Source organism: Corvus cornix, chromosome 3 (genome assembly GCF_000738735.6).
Source record: "Corvus cornix cornix isolate S_Up_H32 chromosome 3, ASM73873v5, whole genome shotgun sequence".
In the NCBI taxonomy this organism is placed as follows: Eukaryota; Metazoa; Chordata; class Aves; order Passeriformes; family Corvidae; genus Corvus; species Corvus cornix.
The window spans coordinates 49,401,241-49,422,784 of NC_047056.1; the positions used below are offsets into that span (position 1 = coordinate 49,401,241).

Sequence of the window (21,544 nt, forward strand, 5' to 3'; positions counted from 1 at the left end):
GCATGTAAATATATACAGAAAGTCTTTTAAAAAATTATCTTTAAAACGACTTTAAAGCCGGAGTTGCGGCAGCTGCAGGGGCGCTTCCCCCGGCTCGCACTGCCCCCGCCGGCCGCCCAGCGTCGGGACACCCGCGCGGGCTGCCGGGTGCCGCCACCCGCCCCCGCTCCGGCGCCGCTCCCCGCCCCTCATCCGCCTCCCGCCGCGTCCCGGCGGCCCCCGGCTCCCGGCGGCCGCGCCTCTGCCGGGACACCGCGCCCGACCCGGCATCGGAGGCGGGGCTCCCGATAAAAAAACGTCAGTTACCAGGAGTGGGGTTCGAACCCACGCGGACATACGTCCATTGGATCTTAAGTCCAACGCCTTAACCACTCGGCCATCCTGGTGCAGATACTGGGACGGCTCGGAGCCGCTCCTACATTGACGGCCGCACGCCCACCCTCCCCCCGGGCCGCCCGCGACCCTCGGGGGTGCCCCGTCCCCGCCGCCGCGCTCTCGCGCCTTTATTCCCAGCGCGGCGGGCGCGGAGCGCAGGGGGCGGCGCGCACGGGCGGCCTCTCCCGGCGGCGGCGGGAGGCGGGCGGGCAGGGCCCGGCGGGGAGCGCTGCCACGGACCCGAGCCGAGCCGAGCCGGGCCGAGCCGAGCCGGGCCGAGCCGAGCCGGGCCGGGCCGGGCCGAGCCGAGCCGAGCCGAGCCGGGCCGAGCCGGGCCGGGCCGGGCCGAGCCGGGCCGGGCCGGGCCCGCCGCCACCGCCTTCCCGCCGACGGGCGCCGGGCCCCGAGCGGAAGGGGGAGGCGGGGGAGGTGCGCGGCGCTGGCACGGGCCCGCCCCTGGGGGAGAGCGGGGCGGGCAGCGCTGGGCCGGGGGCGGCGGGGTGCGAGGGCCGCGGGCAGTGCGGGCTCAGGGCAGTGCGGGCTCAGCCCCCTCAGAGCGGGCAGGGCCGCGGTGCCGGCGGGCTCGTCGGGCGTGAGAGGGCAGCGGAGAGGTTGTGCCGATAAGGCACCGACACTTTATTATTTCCGTCCAAGTGTTTCCTGGAATGTATCTTGTCTCGCTCGTAGAAGGTGAACCAAAACCAACAAAGCTATCAGTTATGCTTAATTAGTAGAAAAATATCGCAGGTGAAAGATTTTTTTTGCTGGTCTGCACTATATGCCGGGTCTACGGAAGCACCTATTGCAATATTCCTGGTTACTGCCTGCCCTGGGACCTCCTTCTTCCCTACATCAGTGGGGGAATGGGAAAGTGTCCCTTCACTGGTTTTAGCCCTAGCACTGGCTCCCACTCTCGCTGCTGTTTTTCAGTGGAGAAAATGGACATCCTGCATGCCACCAAACTTTGGCACCTTTGAGGTGTGAGAAACATACTCCACATAGCACAGGCTGAGGACACGGGCCTGTGCCACCCTCCAGCACACAAGGAGGCAGGCAGAGGCCGTCTGCTTCCCCACAAGCAGAACAGGAGCACACTCCCTGCTCGGGAGCTGGACACTCTGGCTGTCCCTGCCCCTCTGCAAGGGGTCTGGGGCTCGAATTTGCAGGTGCAGGTGGTACCTGACCTCCTCGGCTCTTAATGCTCAGAAACCCCGGGGACACTAGGCATGCTTGAGAGGGAAAATACTTCTCACATACCATACAAGTGAACTGTTAACATTTTACATACATGAAAAACAGATGTGAAACTCACATCTTTTTCCTTCATTTTATTCACATGCTGGAGTTTATGAATGAAACTTCCAATGGAACTTGCCATGCTGTATCATCAGCTTGAAATGGGTGGCATGCCATAGTTCTCTATTCAGCAGGGTTGTGCCTTTCAGCAAAGTATTGAGTAGAGGAATACCATCAGTTAGGTTTTCTCCTTTTCTGTTCACATCTAACATTATTTCTAAGAAACACAGTAAAATGTTACTTTTTCTTGTTCAGATTTGGTGCCCTAACAATGTGTGCACTGTAAGGTGTGATGATGAAGCTGTCTTCCACTGGCTCTTACTTGTTTTGGCTCAGTCATTATGAAGACACTATATAATATGCGAAAAATGTGGAAGATAGATCTGCTGTTGCCTTCTTACATGTTAGAGAAACAAACAGCGTGGCTCCATGTGAAAATCCCATTGCATTGGAAATTTATTAACCAGAACCACCACATACAGTATCTATTAAATTACACTGTTTCTTGCCTCCATTATATCTCTGATACTTTACTAGAGATAGAAGCACAACCCCATGTAGCTCTTCAATTCCATATAGCTACCATGGCTCAAAAATCTAGAGAACATGTTTTGTTTTCAAGAAATAATAAAATACAGCTCAGGCTGTGCATTCAAAACATTCTTAATGCAGGTTAGATTAGAAAAGCAGCAGTTTCGCATAGCTACTCAGTTCAGCCCTCAGGGAAAAAAGTATCTGGATCTTAAGAGCTATCCCTTTACTTCAAGAAGTTTCTCCCAAAAGACGTGCTCTAGATACCTGCTTATGTGTGCAAGTGTGTCCACAGTCTGGTCCTTCATTTTGAGGAAGCAATTGTCCCACTGCCATCTTGCTAAAATGAAACCCATGATTAAAAAAAAAATCAAACAAAAAAACTCTCTCAAGATGAAATGGAGACTCATACACATATCCATTACATACTAAACATTATATTTTGTAATAGGGGACTTTTTTGTCTCCTTTATATTTATGCATTGCTGTCTTACATATTTTAGAAGGCGCGAAGTGCCACTGGTTGCCAGTTCTTCTTTGTTCTCCTCAGAAAGAGCTGAGATTCATGGCTGGGTGGTTGGTGGTGTGGGTTGTCAAGCTTCAGCTTCAGTAGGAAACAAAACCAAAGTAACAGCAATCCTAAAAGCTAAACCATCCCCTGTCAGATTTTAATTTCTTCACCCCTCACACCCTGTTGAAATATTTGCCGTATAAGGGAAGAGGGGAAAAACCCCACCAACCCATAGAATAGGCTGCACACATCTCCACAGAGTTGTGCTGACTTTTAGGAGGAAAAGGCAGCTTTCCTTTGAAGATGTCCATTCTCCAGCTTCTGTTATTAATACGCTAGCATATTATCAAGCAACTTTTATCATCTTCTTCCACTCATCCTGTGTGGCATGAGTCCTTACAGCTATAGTGTGATCAGGTTTTTTTTCAAAAGTCTGTTTAACTGTGATTAGGCAAGTTCATGGGCTGGCTAAATTTGAGTTCTTACACAACTGAAGGGTAGAAAAAAACCCATAATATTAAGCAATGGACGTGTTTGCAATGAAGAGAATGATTGCTTCAGTTACTGGAAGTCATTTTTAAGTGTCTCATAACTCACAGTGCATCTTAAAAATAGTTTTAAAGGGTCTCAGGTTGGTTTTTGAATAATTCTCATTTTCTTCCTTGCAGCAACAGCCCTAAGTCAGGAGAGAGAGTCTACAATTACCTTTTCTTTCCGTTCTCTTTCCCTGTGCCTCAATCAAACTAAAAATTTGAATACTAGTTTTGCATATCTACTAGTGAAATCATCAAGATCTCTCAGAACTGCCAGAATAATTTTTTTTTCACTAGAGATTCATCTTAGAATGCATGAAACTAATTTTTCTTGGTTTTTTTAGGAAAAAAAGTAGTAATATTTTATCTAATAAATATTAGATTAGAAAATAGTAATATTATCTATCTCAATACGCAACACATTTCATTTACCCTGGCAAAAAATATTAGGACAACTGTTTTTTTCTAGGCCTTGTTTAATCTCCTTTTACCAACTCACAATTTAGTCTAGCAACTTTTAAACTAACCTTTGACAATGCAAAAAACCATTCAGAGCTGCTGATTCAATGTACGCCACTCCGCACTTTCCTTTTTTCTCATTAAATCTTTATTCCATTTTCCATGTAGATGAAAAAAGGAACCAGCACAAAAAAAAAAAAGTACATCTTTTTTATCAAGGTCTAGGAATACGCATGCGAAAGGAAATACATTATTTCATTCTTCATTGATTTATCCCCACATGCTGACTCTCAGAGGTTTAGGGTATTTCTCTACAAATGCACAGTTCCACTGACTTAATGGCAGTACCTACAGAGTAAACAGCTTTGTCTTCTTGAGTAGCACCAAAGCCACTGGCTGTGGTGCCAGCTCATCACCCTCCTTTCTCCCACTTGAAGTTTGAACACTGTTGTTGGAGAGGTCCTCAGACAAGCGTAACACTGATATCACCAGTACACCACTGAGTATCAAAATATCTTATAGTTTAGAAGACAGGTGTTCCTCACTCTTCCATGTTACCAGAGAAAAGTGCTACAGCAAAAGGGACACTCAGTTTCTGAGAAGAGTTATCCCTTTAGTTTCTATTTGTGTAAAAACACCTGTCTGGCTAAGCAGTGTTTCCCAGTAAGATATGAAAGCTTGGAAGTTGGATTTATTTTGCTGTTTTGTTATATTAATAAAAATAGTAAGAAATGTTTGGGGCTTTTTTTCACATATAAATTTAGGGTGCAAAAGGTTAGAAGGGAGAAGTTTCACTGCGACTGGTGCAGGAAAATGCACATCTGTGCACATCTGAGGAAAACTCCCAAATACAAAATATTTGAAATGTTGAAATATATTTATTAAAATAGGTACAAATAGGATCATCAGTTAAAAAAAAATTAACTTCTGAAAAAAATGTCCTGCATTATTTCAAAGGATAGCAATAATCACAGTGTATCAGGAAGCCACTTAGAAATACAGTTGGAAAGCCTCCAGATGCAGGAGCTATGATCACTCACCAGACTTTATGAACATGTTTCACTCACAATGCTCAGTGCTTACCAGGGCTGCATATTTTTTATTTCCTTACCATACTCCAAACCTACTGGTTTGCCCTTGTGTAAGGGCAGACTCCCATCACACAAAAGAAGAATTTCCTTTTAAGCTTGAAAAGAGGACTGAAATGACATGAAACTGTTTTCTATCTTCTTCAGATGTACTAAAGAAATAGTTCTATTTGCTTTCCCAGGTGGAGATTTCCCAACAATTGGAGAAAGTAAAAATTTTTGTACACCAGTAAAACTGCATATTAAAAAAAAAAATTAATCCTTCATCTTATTTAAAATAGATATAAAAAAACTCTTATTTGATCAATGCTTATAAAAAATAAAAATATATTGATAGGCCAGTCATTCCACTAAAACTGCTTGTATGTATGTGCCAGTACAGGAGTCCCTAAAATGCTTTCTCAGTCCCACAACTGTTGTCTTCTTATGTTTGTTTCTGCAGAAGGCCACTCCATGTTTCTCTTCTGGCTGAAGTGCTAATTGGCAGAAAAATGCATCAGAATGTGAAAGCATGGCAGGTTTGAAATTGAGAGTCCAGAAAGTGGCTCAAGTTAAAAGTGAGTGAGATGCCTCAGTGCTGCAGTGCTTTTAGCCACCTTGAGAGAGTTGGGTACTCAAAATGGAAAAAAGCAGTCACTTGCACACAGATAGAGCAAAATGTGCATAGTATAATTTAAGGTGCAGCCACTTCTGTTAAGATTCAAGACAGCTGGGAATCAAGTTGAAAGAGAAACTAGTTCTGTGTCCTGCTCCTGCTAGCAGGCTCAATATTTTGTCAAATTTGCATCAAGCAGGCTCCAAACTAGTTAAAACTGAAACCTCTTGATTCTGTGGTGTACTGTGTCACCCGAGGCAGTAAGGCTTCACTGCCTGCAGCCTCACTTGGACAAATAAGAATAAAGGTACTTTTTGAAAGTATTCATCTTCCCTAGGCCAAGTTATTAATTCCTCTTTCTTGCCTATCTGAAACAAGTATTACTGCAGAGATCTTGCACCTCTAGTTACAGTAACAGGACCTTTCAATAAAAATTAGATTAAAAATAGTTTTATCAACATTTCTAAGAGTTCATAATAGAAACAGCCTTCAGCACATTTAGTAAAAAGGCAATGAACAAACTATCCCCCCTATTTCTAGGGCTTGTCATTACAAAAAAGTCTCTGGAAAGAACACCTGATTTTGAAGACATTTGAGTCAGTCTGTGATAGCTCCAGTGGGATCATCACCTTCTGCAACATGATAAGCAGCAGCAGAGGATTGTTCTGAGAGGATGTTTTCTCCTGTATTCCAAAGCTTTTTTCACTTGCTCTTTAGCATCTCCTACATAGTCCTCAACATTCTGCATATTTATCTCAATAACATCGAAGGTGTCTGCCTGTTCCTCCACCAGCAGGGCCACCTGCAGAAAGAGCTCATGAACTTCCTTAATGCGACCTTCTAACTTCACCAGCTCCTTATGTCGTGTCTCTATCTCATTCAAGGCTGAGCGAGCCCCCTTAACATCTGACAAGAGATTCTCGGAGAAGACATCCCATTTGCCTTGCTCAATCATCTCCTCAATCTGGTTGCCAGAAACATCTTTGCCCATGATCTCCAGCTGCCGCTGAATTCGAATCTTGCAGTTCTCCCGCTGGTTCATCTCCGTTGCATTGTAATCAAACATAGCGTCCTGAAATGTGTGCATGAGGTCAACGTAGTGGTTCTTTGCCACCCTGGCAATGACAGACATAGCTCCATATTTTGTTATTGCATCTTCACAAAAATCTCTCATTACCTGCAGTTTCCTGTGGATGTTTTCTCCACGGGCCTTAATGTCTCTGGCAATACAGTTAGTATCTCGTTTGATGCTACTAAGACGGCGCATGGAAGTCAGAAAGCGGGTGTTTTGCTTTCTGAGACGGTTGACATCGGCTTTTAGGTGGTCATTTTCTGTCCGGATGTTCTGTATGTCCTTATGAAGAATTTCCAAGGCATAATCCGTCTCATAAAGGAGAATATCCTGGGGTGAATTTTCATCATCATCACTATCAGAAAACTGCTGGTTGTGTAACCTGGCAAATTCACGCAGCTCACTTAGACGGTCTTTCATCCTCCCTGTAAAACAGGAACAGGAGGAATGAGTTTAAAGTAACTAAAATACTGCTTTATAAGAGTTGAAGATTTGTAACTAATAACTACATCATGGTGATAACTAAATCATAGATAACAAACATAACTACATCAAAGATAACCCAAATATCAGATTTTAAATTTGTTCACAATGTTTTATACAGTGATGGATTTCACATCCAAAACTCTGCTAGAACACTGTTCTAGAAAGTACAAAGATTAGAAACAAAAACTGCAGGAAAGAGGACAACAAATCCTGAAGACAAATCAAAAAGAATAGTAGGACAATCCCAAACTCCCCCAAAAATGCCAGTCTTTTACTTGGATGGAAAAAAACCAGACTCTTGATAGAAAGCCTTCAGCTATCAGCATCTGTAGACAGGTTAATAACTGAACACCTCCTACTGCTGCTCACTAGAGAAATCTCCTCTAGCTCCTGATCCTTCATTGCATCAACTGCCCAAGATGTCACAGGGTTTCCCTTGTTCTGAGTTTGCTTTTCCTGGGAGAATACTAAGAAGCCTCTCAGAAACGGCATTTACAAATACAGTTGGAAAAGTTTCAAAAAATGGTGTGGAAAGTATCAAGATAGGGAGGAAAAAAAAAAAAGGACGAGCAACTTTAGTGTCTCCAGATGCTATCACTGACCATAGAGTATCAGGCATCAACAATCAGGGGTGTGGAGCATCTCTCTTATGAGGAGACACTGCGGGAGCTGTGCCTGTTTAGAGAAGAGAATACTAAGAGGGGATCTCATCAACACATATAAATATGTCAAAGGTGGGTGCCAGGAGGATGGTGCCAGACTCTTTTCAGTGGTACCCAGCAACAGGACAAAGAAAAATGTCCATAAGCTAAAACACAAGAAGTTTCACCTCAACATGAGGAAGAACTTTTTCACATTGAGGGCGGCAGACCTCTGGAAGAGGCCACCCAGGGAGGTTGTGGAGTCTTCCTCTTGGGAGGCATTCAAAACCCACTGGACACATTCCTGTGTCACCTAATTTAGGTGACCCTTCCTTGGGAGGGGATTTGAACTAAATGATCTCCAAGGTCCCTTCCAACCTTAATAATTTGTGAACTTTGAAATCTGTGAACTTTGTACTTCACCATTCCTTAAACTTCAGAAAAATTAAATTTCATTGACCGTCCACAAAGAGCATAGTAACAACTGGCTCAACAATGATTTCATTTTCTGTTTGTGTTCTCTTTGTCAAGCAAAGACTGAGTAAAGCTCCTGTGTAATAAACTCATAATTTTGTAAGAGTAGGTCTACTCTTCCTTCCCCAGGAAGAAATAGGGAAGCAAATACATAGTAATTCACAACATGAAAATATTAATGCTGTAGTAAATTCATGTGTATACTAATCCTGCAGCCTCTCTAAAAATACTGGGTTTTTTTCTTTCAATATAACAGGAAAGGTTAAAAAGTCAATCATTAAGAGAATAGTAAGGAGCTGTTAAGTGTGGCCTTGGATTGCACCACAATGTTGCCTGCACACAGGAAGATCACGCAATTAAACACTGGCCTATGTACTATCACTTCCACCAAGTCTCTGCCTACAGTCTGTACATGCTGAACAAAAGTTGTACAACATAAAATTTAATATTCATCATTCAGTTCATGCTATCTCATTGACTATGTTGCTACTGTTCATTTCCTCAGGGATTTCCCCTGCAAAATCTTTGGAAAATTCCATAAACTCATACCAGTCTTTTGGGGAAAGGCAGATCTAATAGTCAGGTTTCAGCCCAGAGTCATTAAGTATAAGAATGATAGACTCTTGATGATTTATGACGCCCACTTGAGACACTTCAAGCACAATTCTTTGTAGCTGGGATGTTCAGAAGTCAGCTCCTTCTGACTTCAGCCACTGCTGCAAGCCTCGAGCACTTTGCTGGGTAAGATCGCAGAGGAACAAGCTGGACATCAATGAATGAACACATGCATCAAGGCCACTTGTGAAGAGCTCCTCTCCCATGACAAGGACAGCATCACACACGATCTCCGTGATCCAGCAGATCCAGGAGAGTCTAGCTGTAAGCGGAACAGAGGGATCAAGTTGCAGTTGCACTGACAATCTTCAGCCTGGGTTTTCCCAGTTTCCCAGTACTTAGTTCTAAAAGCCTACATTATTTGTACCTATGTACCAAAACTTACATTCAAGGTAGTCAACATTAGTATCTTTTAACTCTGCATTGAGGACCTGTACCTGTCTGGGATCTGGCTTCACAGCTAAAGTATTCACACTTTTGTCCCAACAAATGGATGCTATCTCTTTAAGCCTGACTTCAGAGTCCTGCAAAATCAGGGACTTTTTGGCACCTTCTTTCATTCTCCCCAAGTCCTGTCTTTTACACCCTGTTTCTAAACTGCATCACCTAGCCTGCTTCCCACCTCATCTTCACATTTTCAAGATGCTCATCCTTATCTACACACAGTACCTGGACAGGATGGAAGGACAGGAAGTGAGTAACTTTGTGCCTGTATGTCAGCATCATATTAGGCCACAAACACCACAAATTACAGAGGACACCTGTTCAGCTTTATGCTGAACATGTTCAAGTACTCAGCATTTGCAATATTTGGCTGAAGAGATTTGTAAGGTTCAAGAAAATGTTTCGATTTCAGCTTTCTTGAGCACCTTTTGCTCAAGGAACACAGTAAATTTATTTGGGGTATTTGGAAACTGTTGCTTTGGGAAACTCACAATTTGGCAGAATTTCATGATTTTTTACATAAACAGCAGGCTGGAATGTAACATCACCACAGAAGTCTTTTCCTATTTCAAATTCTCATTTCAAACAAAGGGGAACCAGATCTTCCCAAGAGAGAACAGTAACTTCCTAGCATTCCTTGGGTGGTGTCAGGAACAGAACTGACACTAAAGATCTGAAACAAATAAGCAGAGAGAGAAAGGTGGAACGGCAATTTGAAACATTTCAACTTAGCAAATCAATGTTTAGAAAAGTTGACCTCCTTTATCAGATGCTGTTCTTACTCAGCAAAGTTTGCATCTTCACATATGTTGATAGTATTGTTTGTAATTAGAACAGAAATAAATTAATACATAGTACATTACTGGTTGTTAGGAATAGCCTCAGACCTCAATCTGTAAAATGAACGTCAGTCTCTCCCTTCATACAGTGCCTGATGCAGCAGTAGAAGTTGGGCTCTCTGGGAAGCAGCTCTGCAGGACCTTGGTGTGCTGGTAGGCATGAACTGGAACATGTGCCTTGCATCCAGGCTGGAGTAGCAAAAGTGAGGAAGAAAGGGGACCCCTCCTGTCTGACACGTGGGAGGCCACATCTGGAGTGTTACTCATCATAGACACACTGGAATGAGCCCAGGGGAGGCCACAGAGGTGGTCAGAGGTGCTGGAGCACCTGACATATGAAGAGAGCCTGAGAGAGTTGGGAATGTTCAGCCTGAGAAACAGGAAGCTCAAGGGAGATCTTGTTGCCATCACTAACTCCTTAATGCAAGGCTAGACCCTTCAAGGAAATTGTACAGCAATAGCACAAGAGGCAACAGACCTAAGTGGAAACAAGGCAAGAGCCAGCCAGATAGGAGATGGGGGAGAAAGGAAGGGGAAAAAAACCAAACCTGAACATTTAGAAACAATGGAAAAAGTACCCAGAAAAGTTGTGGAATCTGCATCCTTGAAGATATTTAAAACTCTACTTGACATGGCCCTCAGCAAAACTGCCTGTGTGCATTTTGAGTGGGGCTGGATTAGACAATGTCCAAAGGTCCAGTCTAAATTGTTCGGGTACTCAGCCTTAGATAAAAGGTTTGCTAATTCGAACATAAACACTAAATATATTCAACTACTTGTGCAAGTCTATATAAGAGACATCTAACACATTAGAATATCAAGACAGAAACTACTCTGGAGTAACAGCTGCAAGGGTATAATGCCTTAATTCTAAGGGTGTGAGGTTTAATAGATTAGCTGTCAGTTTTATTTTATTTTAAAATGCTGCGTATATTCAAACTGGAACATGTACTTCCATGTTTGTACTTCTGGGCTAGATAAATCTGTCCTTGTAAAAATGAAGTTCCTTCTGCAGTCCATCATGACGTGTACACCCAAACACACACAGGAAGTACGGGCCAAGTGATGACTGCAGAGGTTACAAGTTTGAAGGCAGATACCCAGCAAGTACAGTCAGCTGAGGGCATGTTCAGTGCTCATCTTTTTATGTTACTTATTGGTATTAATCACCACAGTGACTAGCTTTCCCATGATGCATGAGAAAGATACAAAATGTCCTGTTGCAATAAGACTGCAGCCCCACACAACTGTGTATAACATGGGGTTTCAGACAAGAAAGAAAATCCACTCTGAAAATCAAAAACTATGCATATGCATAAACCCCCTTTCTGTTATCCCCATATACATACAAAAGGGAGTCCTACAAAGCATATTTCCATTGCCATGCTAATGTTCTGAAGCATGCTGACTATGTAGAAATAACTTAAGGATAAAAAGTTATTTCTATAGAAACAAATGAGTTGCACACCTATGTTTATTTCAGCTTTAACATTTGTATGTCCACACTTGATCCCGTATGGGCCATTCACTTATGAATTGGGCTCAATGATCCTTTTGGGTCCCTTCCAGCTCAGAATATTCTGTGATTCTGTGATCAGAGTTTGGGGACAAATGGTGAAATAATTAAGCAGTTTCAGCACAGCCCAAAAGTCTAGTCAGTAATCTTTTCAGCCTTGAGTAGGGCTTACAAGATGAAGCTTTTACTTCAGTTGTTTGAGGAACAACAGATATTTCAAAACAAGCCAGTTAAAAATAATTTCTGTCAGTAGTTCTTCTCGACCTTGGAAGGTAAAAGGAACCCACGTGGCTCATCCTGGCTCTGAATGGCATGTGATTTTGATTGCATGACACACAATAGACATGAGCCAAAAAACAAGTGGTGAACAATAATAACCCGCCCCTAGGCAAAAATACTTCATAGCTAAGTGTCCGTCAGCACATTTCAGTGACTTCCCATATGTCTTGTAGAGGATGTAGTAGTGATGGAAATCTACTCAGATGGACTTGCTGAATTGAACACACTCCATTCCAAGGCAAATAGTGTGCTGCTGTTGCACTAAAATGCAATTCATGCATAGGTAAAAAAAGTGTTACATTTAGCTGAAGCCTTTTGTTTTAGAGTTGGAGTCTCAGATTTAATAATAATTTTGTAGTAAGTTTCTGTTTTAGAAACAATTGTCTTAGGCCAGATTTAATACTTTTGATTGGTATCTGTTGTCTAATAATAGATTTGACAATATTAATTAACTTAGAGAAAAGACTCTTTTTCTTAACAGTAGGTTTTCCTCTTTCCAGAAGAGTAACTGGCTTATAGCAGAGTACTAGTCATCTTTCCAGTCCAAATTCCCTGTCTTCCCAACCATGCCCATCACAGGTGGCACAGCAGGCTTGAATTTTTCAAATCATTCATCTTTTATTTCTCTCTTCTCTGTAAGAGCCTGAAAAAACAAAAATTATAATCTAATGATTAGGACAGTTTGCCTTCTCAAGCTGTTCTAAGATCACATCTGTGTACTAACTCCAGTACTAACAACTACGACAGAGATCAGCAGTTCAAACTCTTTTTGTGGCCTCACTGAAAGGAAGTTATCCTCTCTGGAATTTCTTGGATTTCTCAGTGTTTAAGATTAGACAAAACGTATTCAGGGACTAAAGTCCATCAGTTAACACTGAATGCCAGTTATAAAGCTACAGAAATCCATCAAGAAGTTGCAAGTGTATCTGAAGACTACACCACCCGGCTCATACGCTCATCAAAGCCTACGTACAGCAGATTACCACCTTTACACTTTCCATCATCCTAGTGACAAATATCTGCACTTGCAAATGTCTCAGGGTATTATTTTTTCCCAAAAGCTTGCATGAAGTGTCAACTTCTCTGTTTGTGCCAGCACAAGTTATTTATTACAAGCTGATATATTCAGAGAAGTAGGGATGACTCCATTCTTATCAGGCTACTTCTGCAGTTGGCAGAATCTCCAAGACTTCAGGGGTTCCTTTCCTACCATAAAGGCTAGGAAAAACGGGGGGGGGGGGGGAGGGGAATTAAAATTCAAATTGTTGCCTCTGACTCAAAGAAATGAGGCGATAACTACTAGAATACTGATAGCTTTGGAGGTTCTTCTTTGACTTATCTCAGTTTCTTTACCAGTATTTGATCTCTTCAACAGAAAGGAACTCTCAATTTTTGTATGACAGCAATAATTATAAATTCAAGGATCTAGGGTGCCTCTCATACTTCTCAGATGTACTGAGTAAGGTTAACCACCCTGGTGTTTTCCATAGACTGGCTATCAGGTTTCCCAGACATTAGTATCAAAACTAGGAGAAGATGCTGGTGTGCATTGATTGCAATACAAAAATGCATTGCATTTTTTCACATATTTATTATAAGACTGACAAAAAATTCTGAAGTTTTAACTTGCTATTACTCAGTAACCATGAGAGTAAACATTATTCCTGCATTGGAGAGGACAGATTGTTTTACATAGGTTGACTGCTACTATTTACTAGGTTGTCTAAATTTTCACCGGAGAGCTACGGATCACCACTGACAAATTTTCAACAGTGCATAGATAAAATGGATTCTCGGTATGTCCTCTTGACATTTTTCTCACAAGTCACGTAAATGAGCAATTGTAACTAGATGTGGTGTTGGTTGGGTGGGGTGGGGAGCAGTTGTAACAGGGCTGTAGACAAAAAAAGTTGCTCCATCTTCACTGGTTTGCAATACCAAGGTCTTCAGGTTAAATTGGCCTGGATGGAGACAAGGGAAGTGTGAACTGTACCTCCAAGGGACTGGCAGATGGTTAAGACAGATCCATACCACTAACATAAACAGTGAGACAGCCATCCATGCATTTCTTGGCAATTACTACAGCTCAGCATCACTACAAGTCACTGTGCAGGGCAATTAGCCAACGCACTCACAGGCAGTGCTGGCACTACGGCACCATGAGTATGTACATTATCTAATTAATCACCTCGGCTTCCCTGAAACATATTGGCTCAGCGAAATAACTACGTACATACCACATGTAGATAACTACTACTGCTACCACACAGTGGTATTTATAAGTGATTAAGACATTATGTTGGCATGCAAACAGAAAAAAGAGGTTGCATGTGATCATCAGTCAGAAGCAACATGTTCTACTGACACTTTTAAATAAGCAAAACTGCATTATTTTTTAAAAAACACATGTATTTAAGACTTGTGATAAAGTGTTATGATCTGAGACCAAGTACTCTTGACATTAAAAAAATTCCTTTAAGGTTAAATACAGGGTGTTTTCTTGGTATTTGTTCATGTGGACTAGTACACATGAGGTTCAGTTTGGGACCTATTGCAAAATCTACACAACTGTACCTGCACAAAACTAGTTCCAGACAGGAAATAAGCCCTACAGCCACATATCCATACCCACAGCCTCAGCCCCAGGACGTGTCAGGCTTTATGGCAGTTACTTAGCAGCCCCTGGGTGTTTACAGGCCCATTCAAAGCACCAGTGAAGTTAAGACAAGATATAGATGTAATTAGGGACACACCTGACTGGGTATATCCAAAGCTCAAGCAAACTTTATTCTTGCTTTCAAAAATAAGTGAGTTGTCACTACCACGAACACAGCACAGAGAAAAGGCATAGCAGTAAAAGCTGGAGCATGCAGTAATTCCCTGACTTTTGCGAACATGAGCCTTGTTGAGAATAACTGTGGCAATTAATGGGTTAACTGCCATAGCAGATTAATCAAAAGCTTCACAGATGATAAACCTTCTGAAGTCAAGATATGAGACATCATTCTCTCTCTGGTAAAATGACATAAATATGGCCTAGATGTTAAGTGCCAAACACTGTGCAAGAGCTCTTGCTGACTGCATAGAGTGTCTTGATATCTCATCTAGCCTATCAAAGCAGAAGTAGAAACCAAACTGCCTTGCTTCCCTCATGTGGAGCACCCCCCACTACCCAAGAGGGGGTTCCTGGGAGCCAGCCCAAGACCGCTCCCTGGGAATGATGTTCCTCACCAGAGTTGGTTCATGGCCACATCTTGGGGAATAACCCAAATTACAAGTATAATCAAAAATGGCTTCACTGCAAAAAGCAGTGACCAACCACGCATTTGGTGTTGAGATGAGTTTATTGGATCAAGTTAACATTGCCTCTGTAATTTCTGCACCATGCTTTGTCATCCTCGAACTCCAGAGATGACCAGAGTCAAAGAAAATTGATGGGCCGGAGAAAAGATAATAGAAAGCGTATCTGGTCCAGCACCTTCATACTTGACACAGCAGTTGTCTTCTCACCATCAGAACTGGTTTTGAACATGTCAGCATTGGGATGGCTATCTGTCACACTCAGAGGTTATCCATATTTTCCATTAGTAACTTGGAGAGTGGAACCAAATATGAGATTATACAGTCTCCGTGTGACACTGAACTGGAAGGGAGTGGAAGCAAGTTTTTGGTGGAGGCAGGGAAGGAGAAATTATGAGAATTTATGGTGATTTTAACAGTAAGAAAAGAATTAACAAAAATAAAAGGAATATTCAATAGAGACAAGCCTGGCACAGTTAGATAAAATTATTCACACAAATAGAAAGCAGGAAACACCTAGTTTGGCAGCAGAAAGGTATTGGTGGGGTTATAGCTGATTGCAAGCTACAAAACAAGTTCACAATATAATGCCATTGTGAAAAAAAACCAACATCTCATGTCTTATATGAGAGATGGCTTGGGAAGGACTGGTTTTACTCTGGTTGGCATAGATAAGGCCTCAGTTGGAATAGTACATCCTGCACCAATTACCACATTAGGAAAGTCAAAGGGAGCACATTTGGCATTGTCTCCAAACAGTTTAGAAAATACAATCCTGGAGAAAGAGGAGTTGAAGGAATTATCTTCATTTAATTCAGAAGACCAGGGAAAGAGACACAGCACTCCAACACATAAAAGGAGTTTTCTATGAAAAGGGAAATGGTCAGTTTGATCCCTGTGTCGACATTGGAAACATGCAAAGTAATCAATTTCTTTCACACAACACCTATTTTGAACTGGCTGTGACTTGCTGACAATTGGACTACTTCTCTCTGGAAGCACTGTGGGACCCTCTTCCTTGACAAAGAGAGAGAAGACAGATAAACCCCTCTCAGGCCTGGTTTAGGTGTACAGCTATGGTGCACCAAATGGATTAAGCAATGTCTTACAGTCCCGCAGTGGCCCTGCATTCCCATGATTTGCTCAGTGCCCTCACCCCCAGTGTCACCGTGTGTGTCCAGCACACCATACATGTTCACACTGCCTGTGCTGGGGACAAATTTAGGTGACTCTTTTCACTCAGCAGATTTTCTTCCTTCTCTATCATTGATGCACCAGTGGTAACTACCATTTCTCCTTCTGAAGCAGGTCTTGGTTACTGTTATAATATAGTGGAAGATGTTGGACATGGAGCCTAATCCCACAGCACCCAAATTCTCCAGGACTGATACAATATGCAGTTGCATTCCATAGCATCATGTTTATCTGCAGTGCCCAGAAGGTACTATATTTTACTCATTTTTATGTCTCAAGAGATCTTCTGTACCATGCTTACTTTCTTCATGGAGATGTCTTTCGACAACAGAGTTTAACTTGCAGTTTCAGCCTCAGCCAAAACACCAGATACCATATGACTGAACACGCAATTTTGGTTTCAGAGCAGTGGTCATACAAGGGAGTCAGAGAAAAAGTGTGAGAAAAAGGTCATTGTAGGAGCTGGGCACCTAAACCATCCTTTCCTAACGATGACCTTTTATTCTGTTCATCTGTTAGACCTCTGGTCTGTTTTGAATTAAAAAAGTTATGGTCATCTTGTAGTATCACCACTATTTAAATAGTGAGTATCAGCACCAGTAAGAAAACATCATCCTTCAAACTTATTCTCATCCTAAAAAGTCATATACTGCCATTTTGATCCCTGACAGCTTCAAAGACAGCTCCTAAAATACCATCTAAAGAATAGGGAAAAAAAGTGCAAGCGTCCATTTTCGGCCAGTGTTGTTATTCTAGTCATTTCCTTTCTCCGTATCACAGAGTGACATGTAGTTATCTCAGGCATACACGAGTGCCAGTTCTTCTTGGTAGGAAGGAAATGAGTATCAATTTAATAGGAAGCAATCAAAGAACGCTAACTTTTGCACCCACTTCCAGATCAGGCCATGATGACACTCAAGAACAAAGGAAAAGCTATTATATTTTGCATATAAACCAAATTTTCTGTAAAATCTGCTCTGGAGCTATTCATAAGCATGTATGAGCACTATGAATAAAATGTTAATACTCGTTAAGCCAGACAAACAAGGCAGTGGAAATGCAGACATCCGTTGTGACTACATGAAAAGACACATATTTGGAAGTGCCTCTGCTTTTCTCTCATCCTGTGAAAACCTAGCCGTCCATTTTGCCTTCCACGAGGAGCAGGGCTAGCTTAAGGCACATTCGGACCCAAACGCCCAGTCAACATTTCCTATCATCTCTCCTGCCTCCGGGTTTCAGACTTCGCCTCTCGACTCAAAGGGGGCAGTTTCGTCTACTCTTGTGCAAAAACCGAGGTGCCGAGCGCTCCGCACGCCCCGCGGCCCCTCCGCCTCGCCGGCTGGGCTGGCTGCCGAGCACCGGGAACGCCCGGAGCGCGCCCCAACAGCAGGGGAAGGGGCGACCAGCCCGGGCTCCGGCACTGCCCAGCGCTGCCCTCCCTCCGGCAGCAGCTCCGGGCGCGTCGGCGTCCGGGAACTCCACCTGATGCTCAGGGGAGCTCGGGAATACGGCTGTGCTCCCGTCCCCGGGAGCCGACACCGGCTGTGCCCGGAGTGAAGAAGCCAAACCCTGCCCGGCACCCGAGGAAAGCGTTGTTTCGTCCTATCCCGCCCCGGCAGATACTCACCCCCGGGCAGGGCAGTCCGGCCGGTCCCGTGTCGCTCCTCCCGCGCCGCTCCCCGAGGTGCCGGTGCCGCCCTCGAGGTGCCGATGCCGCCCTCGAGGTGCCGATGCCGCTCCCGAGGCGCCGATGCCGTTCCCGAGGCGCCGATGCCGCTCCCGAGGTGCCGATGCCGCTCCCGAGGCGCCGATGCCGTTCCCGAGGCGCCGATGCCGCTCCCGAGGTGCCGGTGCCGCCGCAGCGCCCGCGCCGTCGAGGCGAGCGCTCGTCCCCGCGGAGCGCCCCGCCCCTCGGCCCGGCCCGGCCGCCTATTGGCTGCAGGGGCTGATTTGCATGGTGGCGCCCCGCCCCCTGGGGGTCTGTGGCCCGGCGCGGGCCGGGAAGGGCGGGGCGGGGCGGGCGCTCGGGCCCTGGGCCGCCCCTCCCGGGCCGCCCCCTCCCGGCCCTGTGGGAAGATGCTCGGCTCGCGTCGCTTCCCAGCCCGGGGAAAGTCCGCCGCTGGGTGCCGGCAAGCGTGGGCGCGGTGAGGTGGCCCGTTTCTTCGCCGTCGTCCCCGTGGATGTCCCCTGACCTTTCTTGCCCTCCCCTGCCCGCCGGCAAGCGGGGGCTTTCCGACTCTGCGATTCTGTAATTCAGATTGCTGCTGCTTCGTGTAAGGAAGATGTGCTCTTCGCTTCATGCGTTAGAGTATGTGTCAAATTAGGTCCGTTTTTGCATTGTGACTTCAACTCTGACAACTTTGAGCATTCTTGAGGAAGAAACCCAACACCTTCCCCATCATTCTAACTGAAAAGAAACCTAACAAAACTCTGGTGTCATAGTGTTCAATACACAGTAATAATACACATTCATTAGCCACACAAGTAGTTATATAGATTGTTCCAGTCTTTCTGAGATGGGAAGTTTTTGCTTTTCTTGGAAATCTTGGACACATACTTTATTCTCTTTTTCATCACGAAAATTGGATATAATTTGAATCCAGAAATTTTAAAATAGTTACATTTTTGTTGGTGCCAAGAAGTAGCTGAAAGAGCAACTGTGCTTTCCTGAGCAGTCATCAATTATGAGGCTCCAAAATTTCTTACATTGCATCCCACCCTGGATGACCGAGAACAAATTCTGTCATGATGGAGACAATTGCAGAGACGTAGGAAGCTTCCTCCCTCCTTATTTTCTATGCTGGTTTTGCGCCAGGAAAAAAATGTAAGTAATAGGTAAATAATTGGGGTTTTGTGGTTAACAGTCAGTTAAAAATGTATCTGACAGAAAGGCTCTTTTACCTTGAAAAATCCGGGACTGCACTGGGCACTTTGCTGGGATTTTTCTCTTAGACCTTAATGCCGGAGAAAAATTTAGGTGCGTGGGTCTCATCAGTCCCCTAAAACTACCTGAAGGCACTGAACTATGAGTGGGTTTCCTCTTCTTTTTTCTTCACAGCTGCTTTGTGAAACCAGCTGCAGCATCCCCACATGTGGGCAAGCAGTTTTCTCCTTGCCACTGGACCGCAGAACGCAAATGGGCCTTTTGTGTTGTTTAGTGTTGTTAATGCAAGCGGAGCTGAAAATAGAGCTGGGCGTTAATGTAATGTCATGGGTAATCAAAGGTGCAGGCTGCTTTGCGTGGCATGGAACAACAATTACAAATTAATCTGCTGTTGTCTCAGCACAGGCAAAGCTGTGGGTGCATTGACTGATGTGTCTGATGATCCAGTCAAGAACAAAATGCTCCTCTAGAAACATCTGGTGTCTTCTGTATAATTCATGTGGAGGATATGGAAGACCAAAGAGATGAATGTCAAGTCTCCCCTGCTTTGGGAGAGACTTCAGTTAAAATGTCAGTAGCTGAGTAGCAGGCAAGGTAGCAATATTGTTAAAATATTAAGCTTCTAAGAAAGGAATGGAGAGTGAGAGAAATTTATTATTTCTACAAATTCTGCCACCTAGATTAGATGAAGATAAAGAAGGTTCAAAACTCTCATAAAAAGCCTGCTAATTAAGCTACACAAATAGGTAGCTAAAAAAAAATCAGCATTGCTGAACAAGTATCCTGAAGTTCTTGAGTGTATTATGTTGCTAGATATTACAAAAGGTGCCATTTGCATGGTGTTATGAGAAACAAAACCAGATGAGTCATATGAAAAGATTGTTGTGTCATCATATGTACCAAAGACACTTGTTTTGGATTATTATGCTCATTTCAATTACTTCTGAAATAACATGAGCAGTGTAGATTGGTAACGGAAATGATTAGAGAGAGGAAAGGGATTTTCCAAAATAAGGGATAAAGAATTTTCAGTCTTGTAATTTTATTCTCCTGTGAGTCCTGAGCAGCATTACATACCAAGCTACCAAAGTAACATATTAATTTTTTTTCACTTTCTACTATCTCTTATTATAAGAGAAACACTTTGTAGTTTACCAGTGAAAGCAAATACTCAATTTACATAGATAAAGGCAGAACTTGTTAGTATAGGGATCACAGATGCCAATAAGGTTCTAAAGGAGTTTGGGCAATAAAAATGTACAATACATCTGCAGACAGTAAGCCTCTCTTTTAGTTCTTTTTTTTCTTCCCTGAAGAGCTATTGCATTTTTTTTCCCTTAAAGGCTTCTAATCCTGACCTAGGTCTTGAGAGATTGCTTTGAATGAGCCAGGTTTTTCTTCCAGTTCTCTCATCTCTAGAAAGAAGATAGACATAATTACTTTCAGTTCTCATAAATGTGTATTGAAAAGTAATATATAAACAAATTGGAGTCTCGTGTGTGAAAATACCTTGAGGATGTGTAGTATTTCACGGACAATTCACTACATGAGAGAGACCCATAATCTCCCTGCTGTGGTGCGTGATGCTTCCAAAGACATTTCCAACCAGGAAACTGAGTTTCTTCCAGAGCCTAAGAAATTAGAAATTATGTGGAAATGTAGATTTCTCATTGCTACCACTTGCCAACATCTCAGGGCATCTGGGAGTTCTGGGGAATCTCAATTTTTGGGAAGAGCAGTTTCACTGGGCGACTTACACACAGGTGACATACAGGCCCCTGTTTGTCTAGAGCTTACCCATCTCTACAAAGCAGTTTGTACCCATAACATCTGTACTGGTTTCAGTATGCAGTTATAGTAGTGTCAATTATCACAGCGTCCCGCTGTGGTAGGGAGAAGAAGAGAGATCCAACAGGCAGGCATTGTGCAGCAAGATTGATTTATTTACTTATTTTACAAACTCTTTTATAGACCTTTTTCTTCATAGTCTAATTGGTCAAAGGATCAGCCACCCCTTTGGGGTGATTGTCTAAAATCCTAAAACATCCATTGTCAAAATATTTTTCTATTATACTATAAACAAGGCTTTGCAAGGTCGCAGGTGTTCATAGCTTATAGAACTCTACTAATATCTTCTGTGAGAGAGAAAACCATCTCACAGGACTGGAAAGAAGCAAGAGAAATTCTTGCTAGCAGCATATTTGCATCCACAGTCAATCTGTAATAATTGACACTTGTGAATAATTGACACTTGTGAAACTTCTGGCTAAAAATAGAACAAATTGCTACCAGTTCAGTTGTGTATCCTAGAGCTAGTTCTCAGACACATATAAAATTCATGTACACTTTTCTGGATGTGCAGTACACATGAGCCTCTTCTAAGCTAGAATCAGATCTGATGTCATCTAG

At 43.3% G+C, this 21,544-nt stretch overlaps 1 protein-coding gene and 1 non-coding gene across 4 annotated transcripts; both read right to left on the bottom strand.

Moving 5' to 3' along the window:
* Window positions 1-303: 303 nt before the first annotated feature.
* TRNAL-UAA lies at window positions 304-386 on the bottom strand. Its single transcript has one exon. It is a non-coding gene; the product is annotated as a tRNA-Leu (tRNA).
* Window positions 387-3,830: 3,444 nt separating this feature from the next.
* STX11 (syntaxin 11) lies at window positions 3,831-18,118 on the bottom strand. 3 transcript variants are annotated; one of them, XM_039569913.1, is made up of 4 exons: window positions 17,879-18,118; window positions 9,612-9,793; window positions 8,611-8,938; window positions 3,831-6,885 (listed from the first exon to the last, which is right to left on the bottom strand). In XM_039569913.1, exon 4 carries the CDS (start codon window positions 6,878-6,880, stop codon window positions 6,014-6,016), a length of 867 nt encoding a protein of 288 aa, XP_039425847.1. In that variant the 5' UTR covers window positions 6,881-6,885; window positions 8,611-8,938; window positions 9,612-9,793; window positions 17,879-18,118; the 3' UTR covers window positions 3,831-6,013. The 3 variants fall into 3 exon arrangements, with proteins under 3 accessions (XP_039425847.1, XP_039425846.1, XP_039425848.1); XM_039569912.1 differs by lacking the exon at window positions 9,612-9,793; XM_039569914.1 differs by lacking the exons at window positions 8,611-8,938; window positions 9,612-9,793.
* Window positions 18,119-21,544: the final 3,426 nt, after the last annotated feature.

Coding starts and splice junctions, on each gene's coding strand:
- STX11 (XM_039569914.1), bottom strand. CDS start 6,880: ATGAAAGACCGTCTAAGTGAGCTGCGTGAATTTGCCAGGTTACACAAC.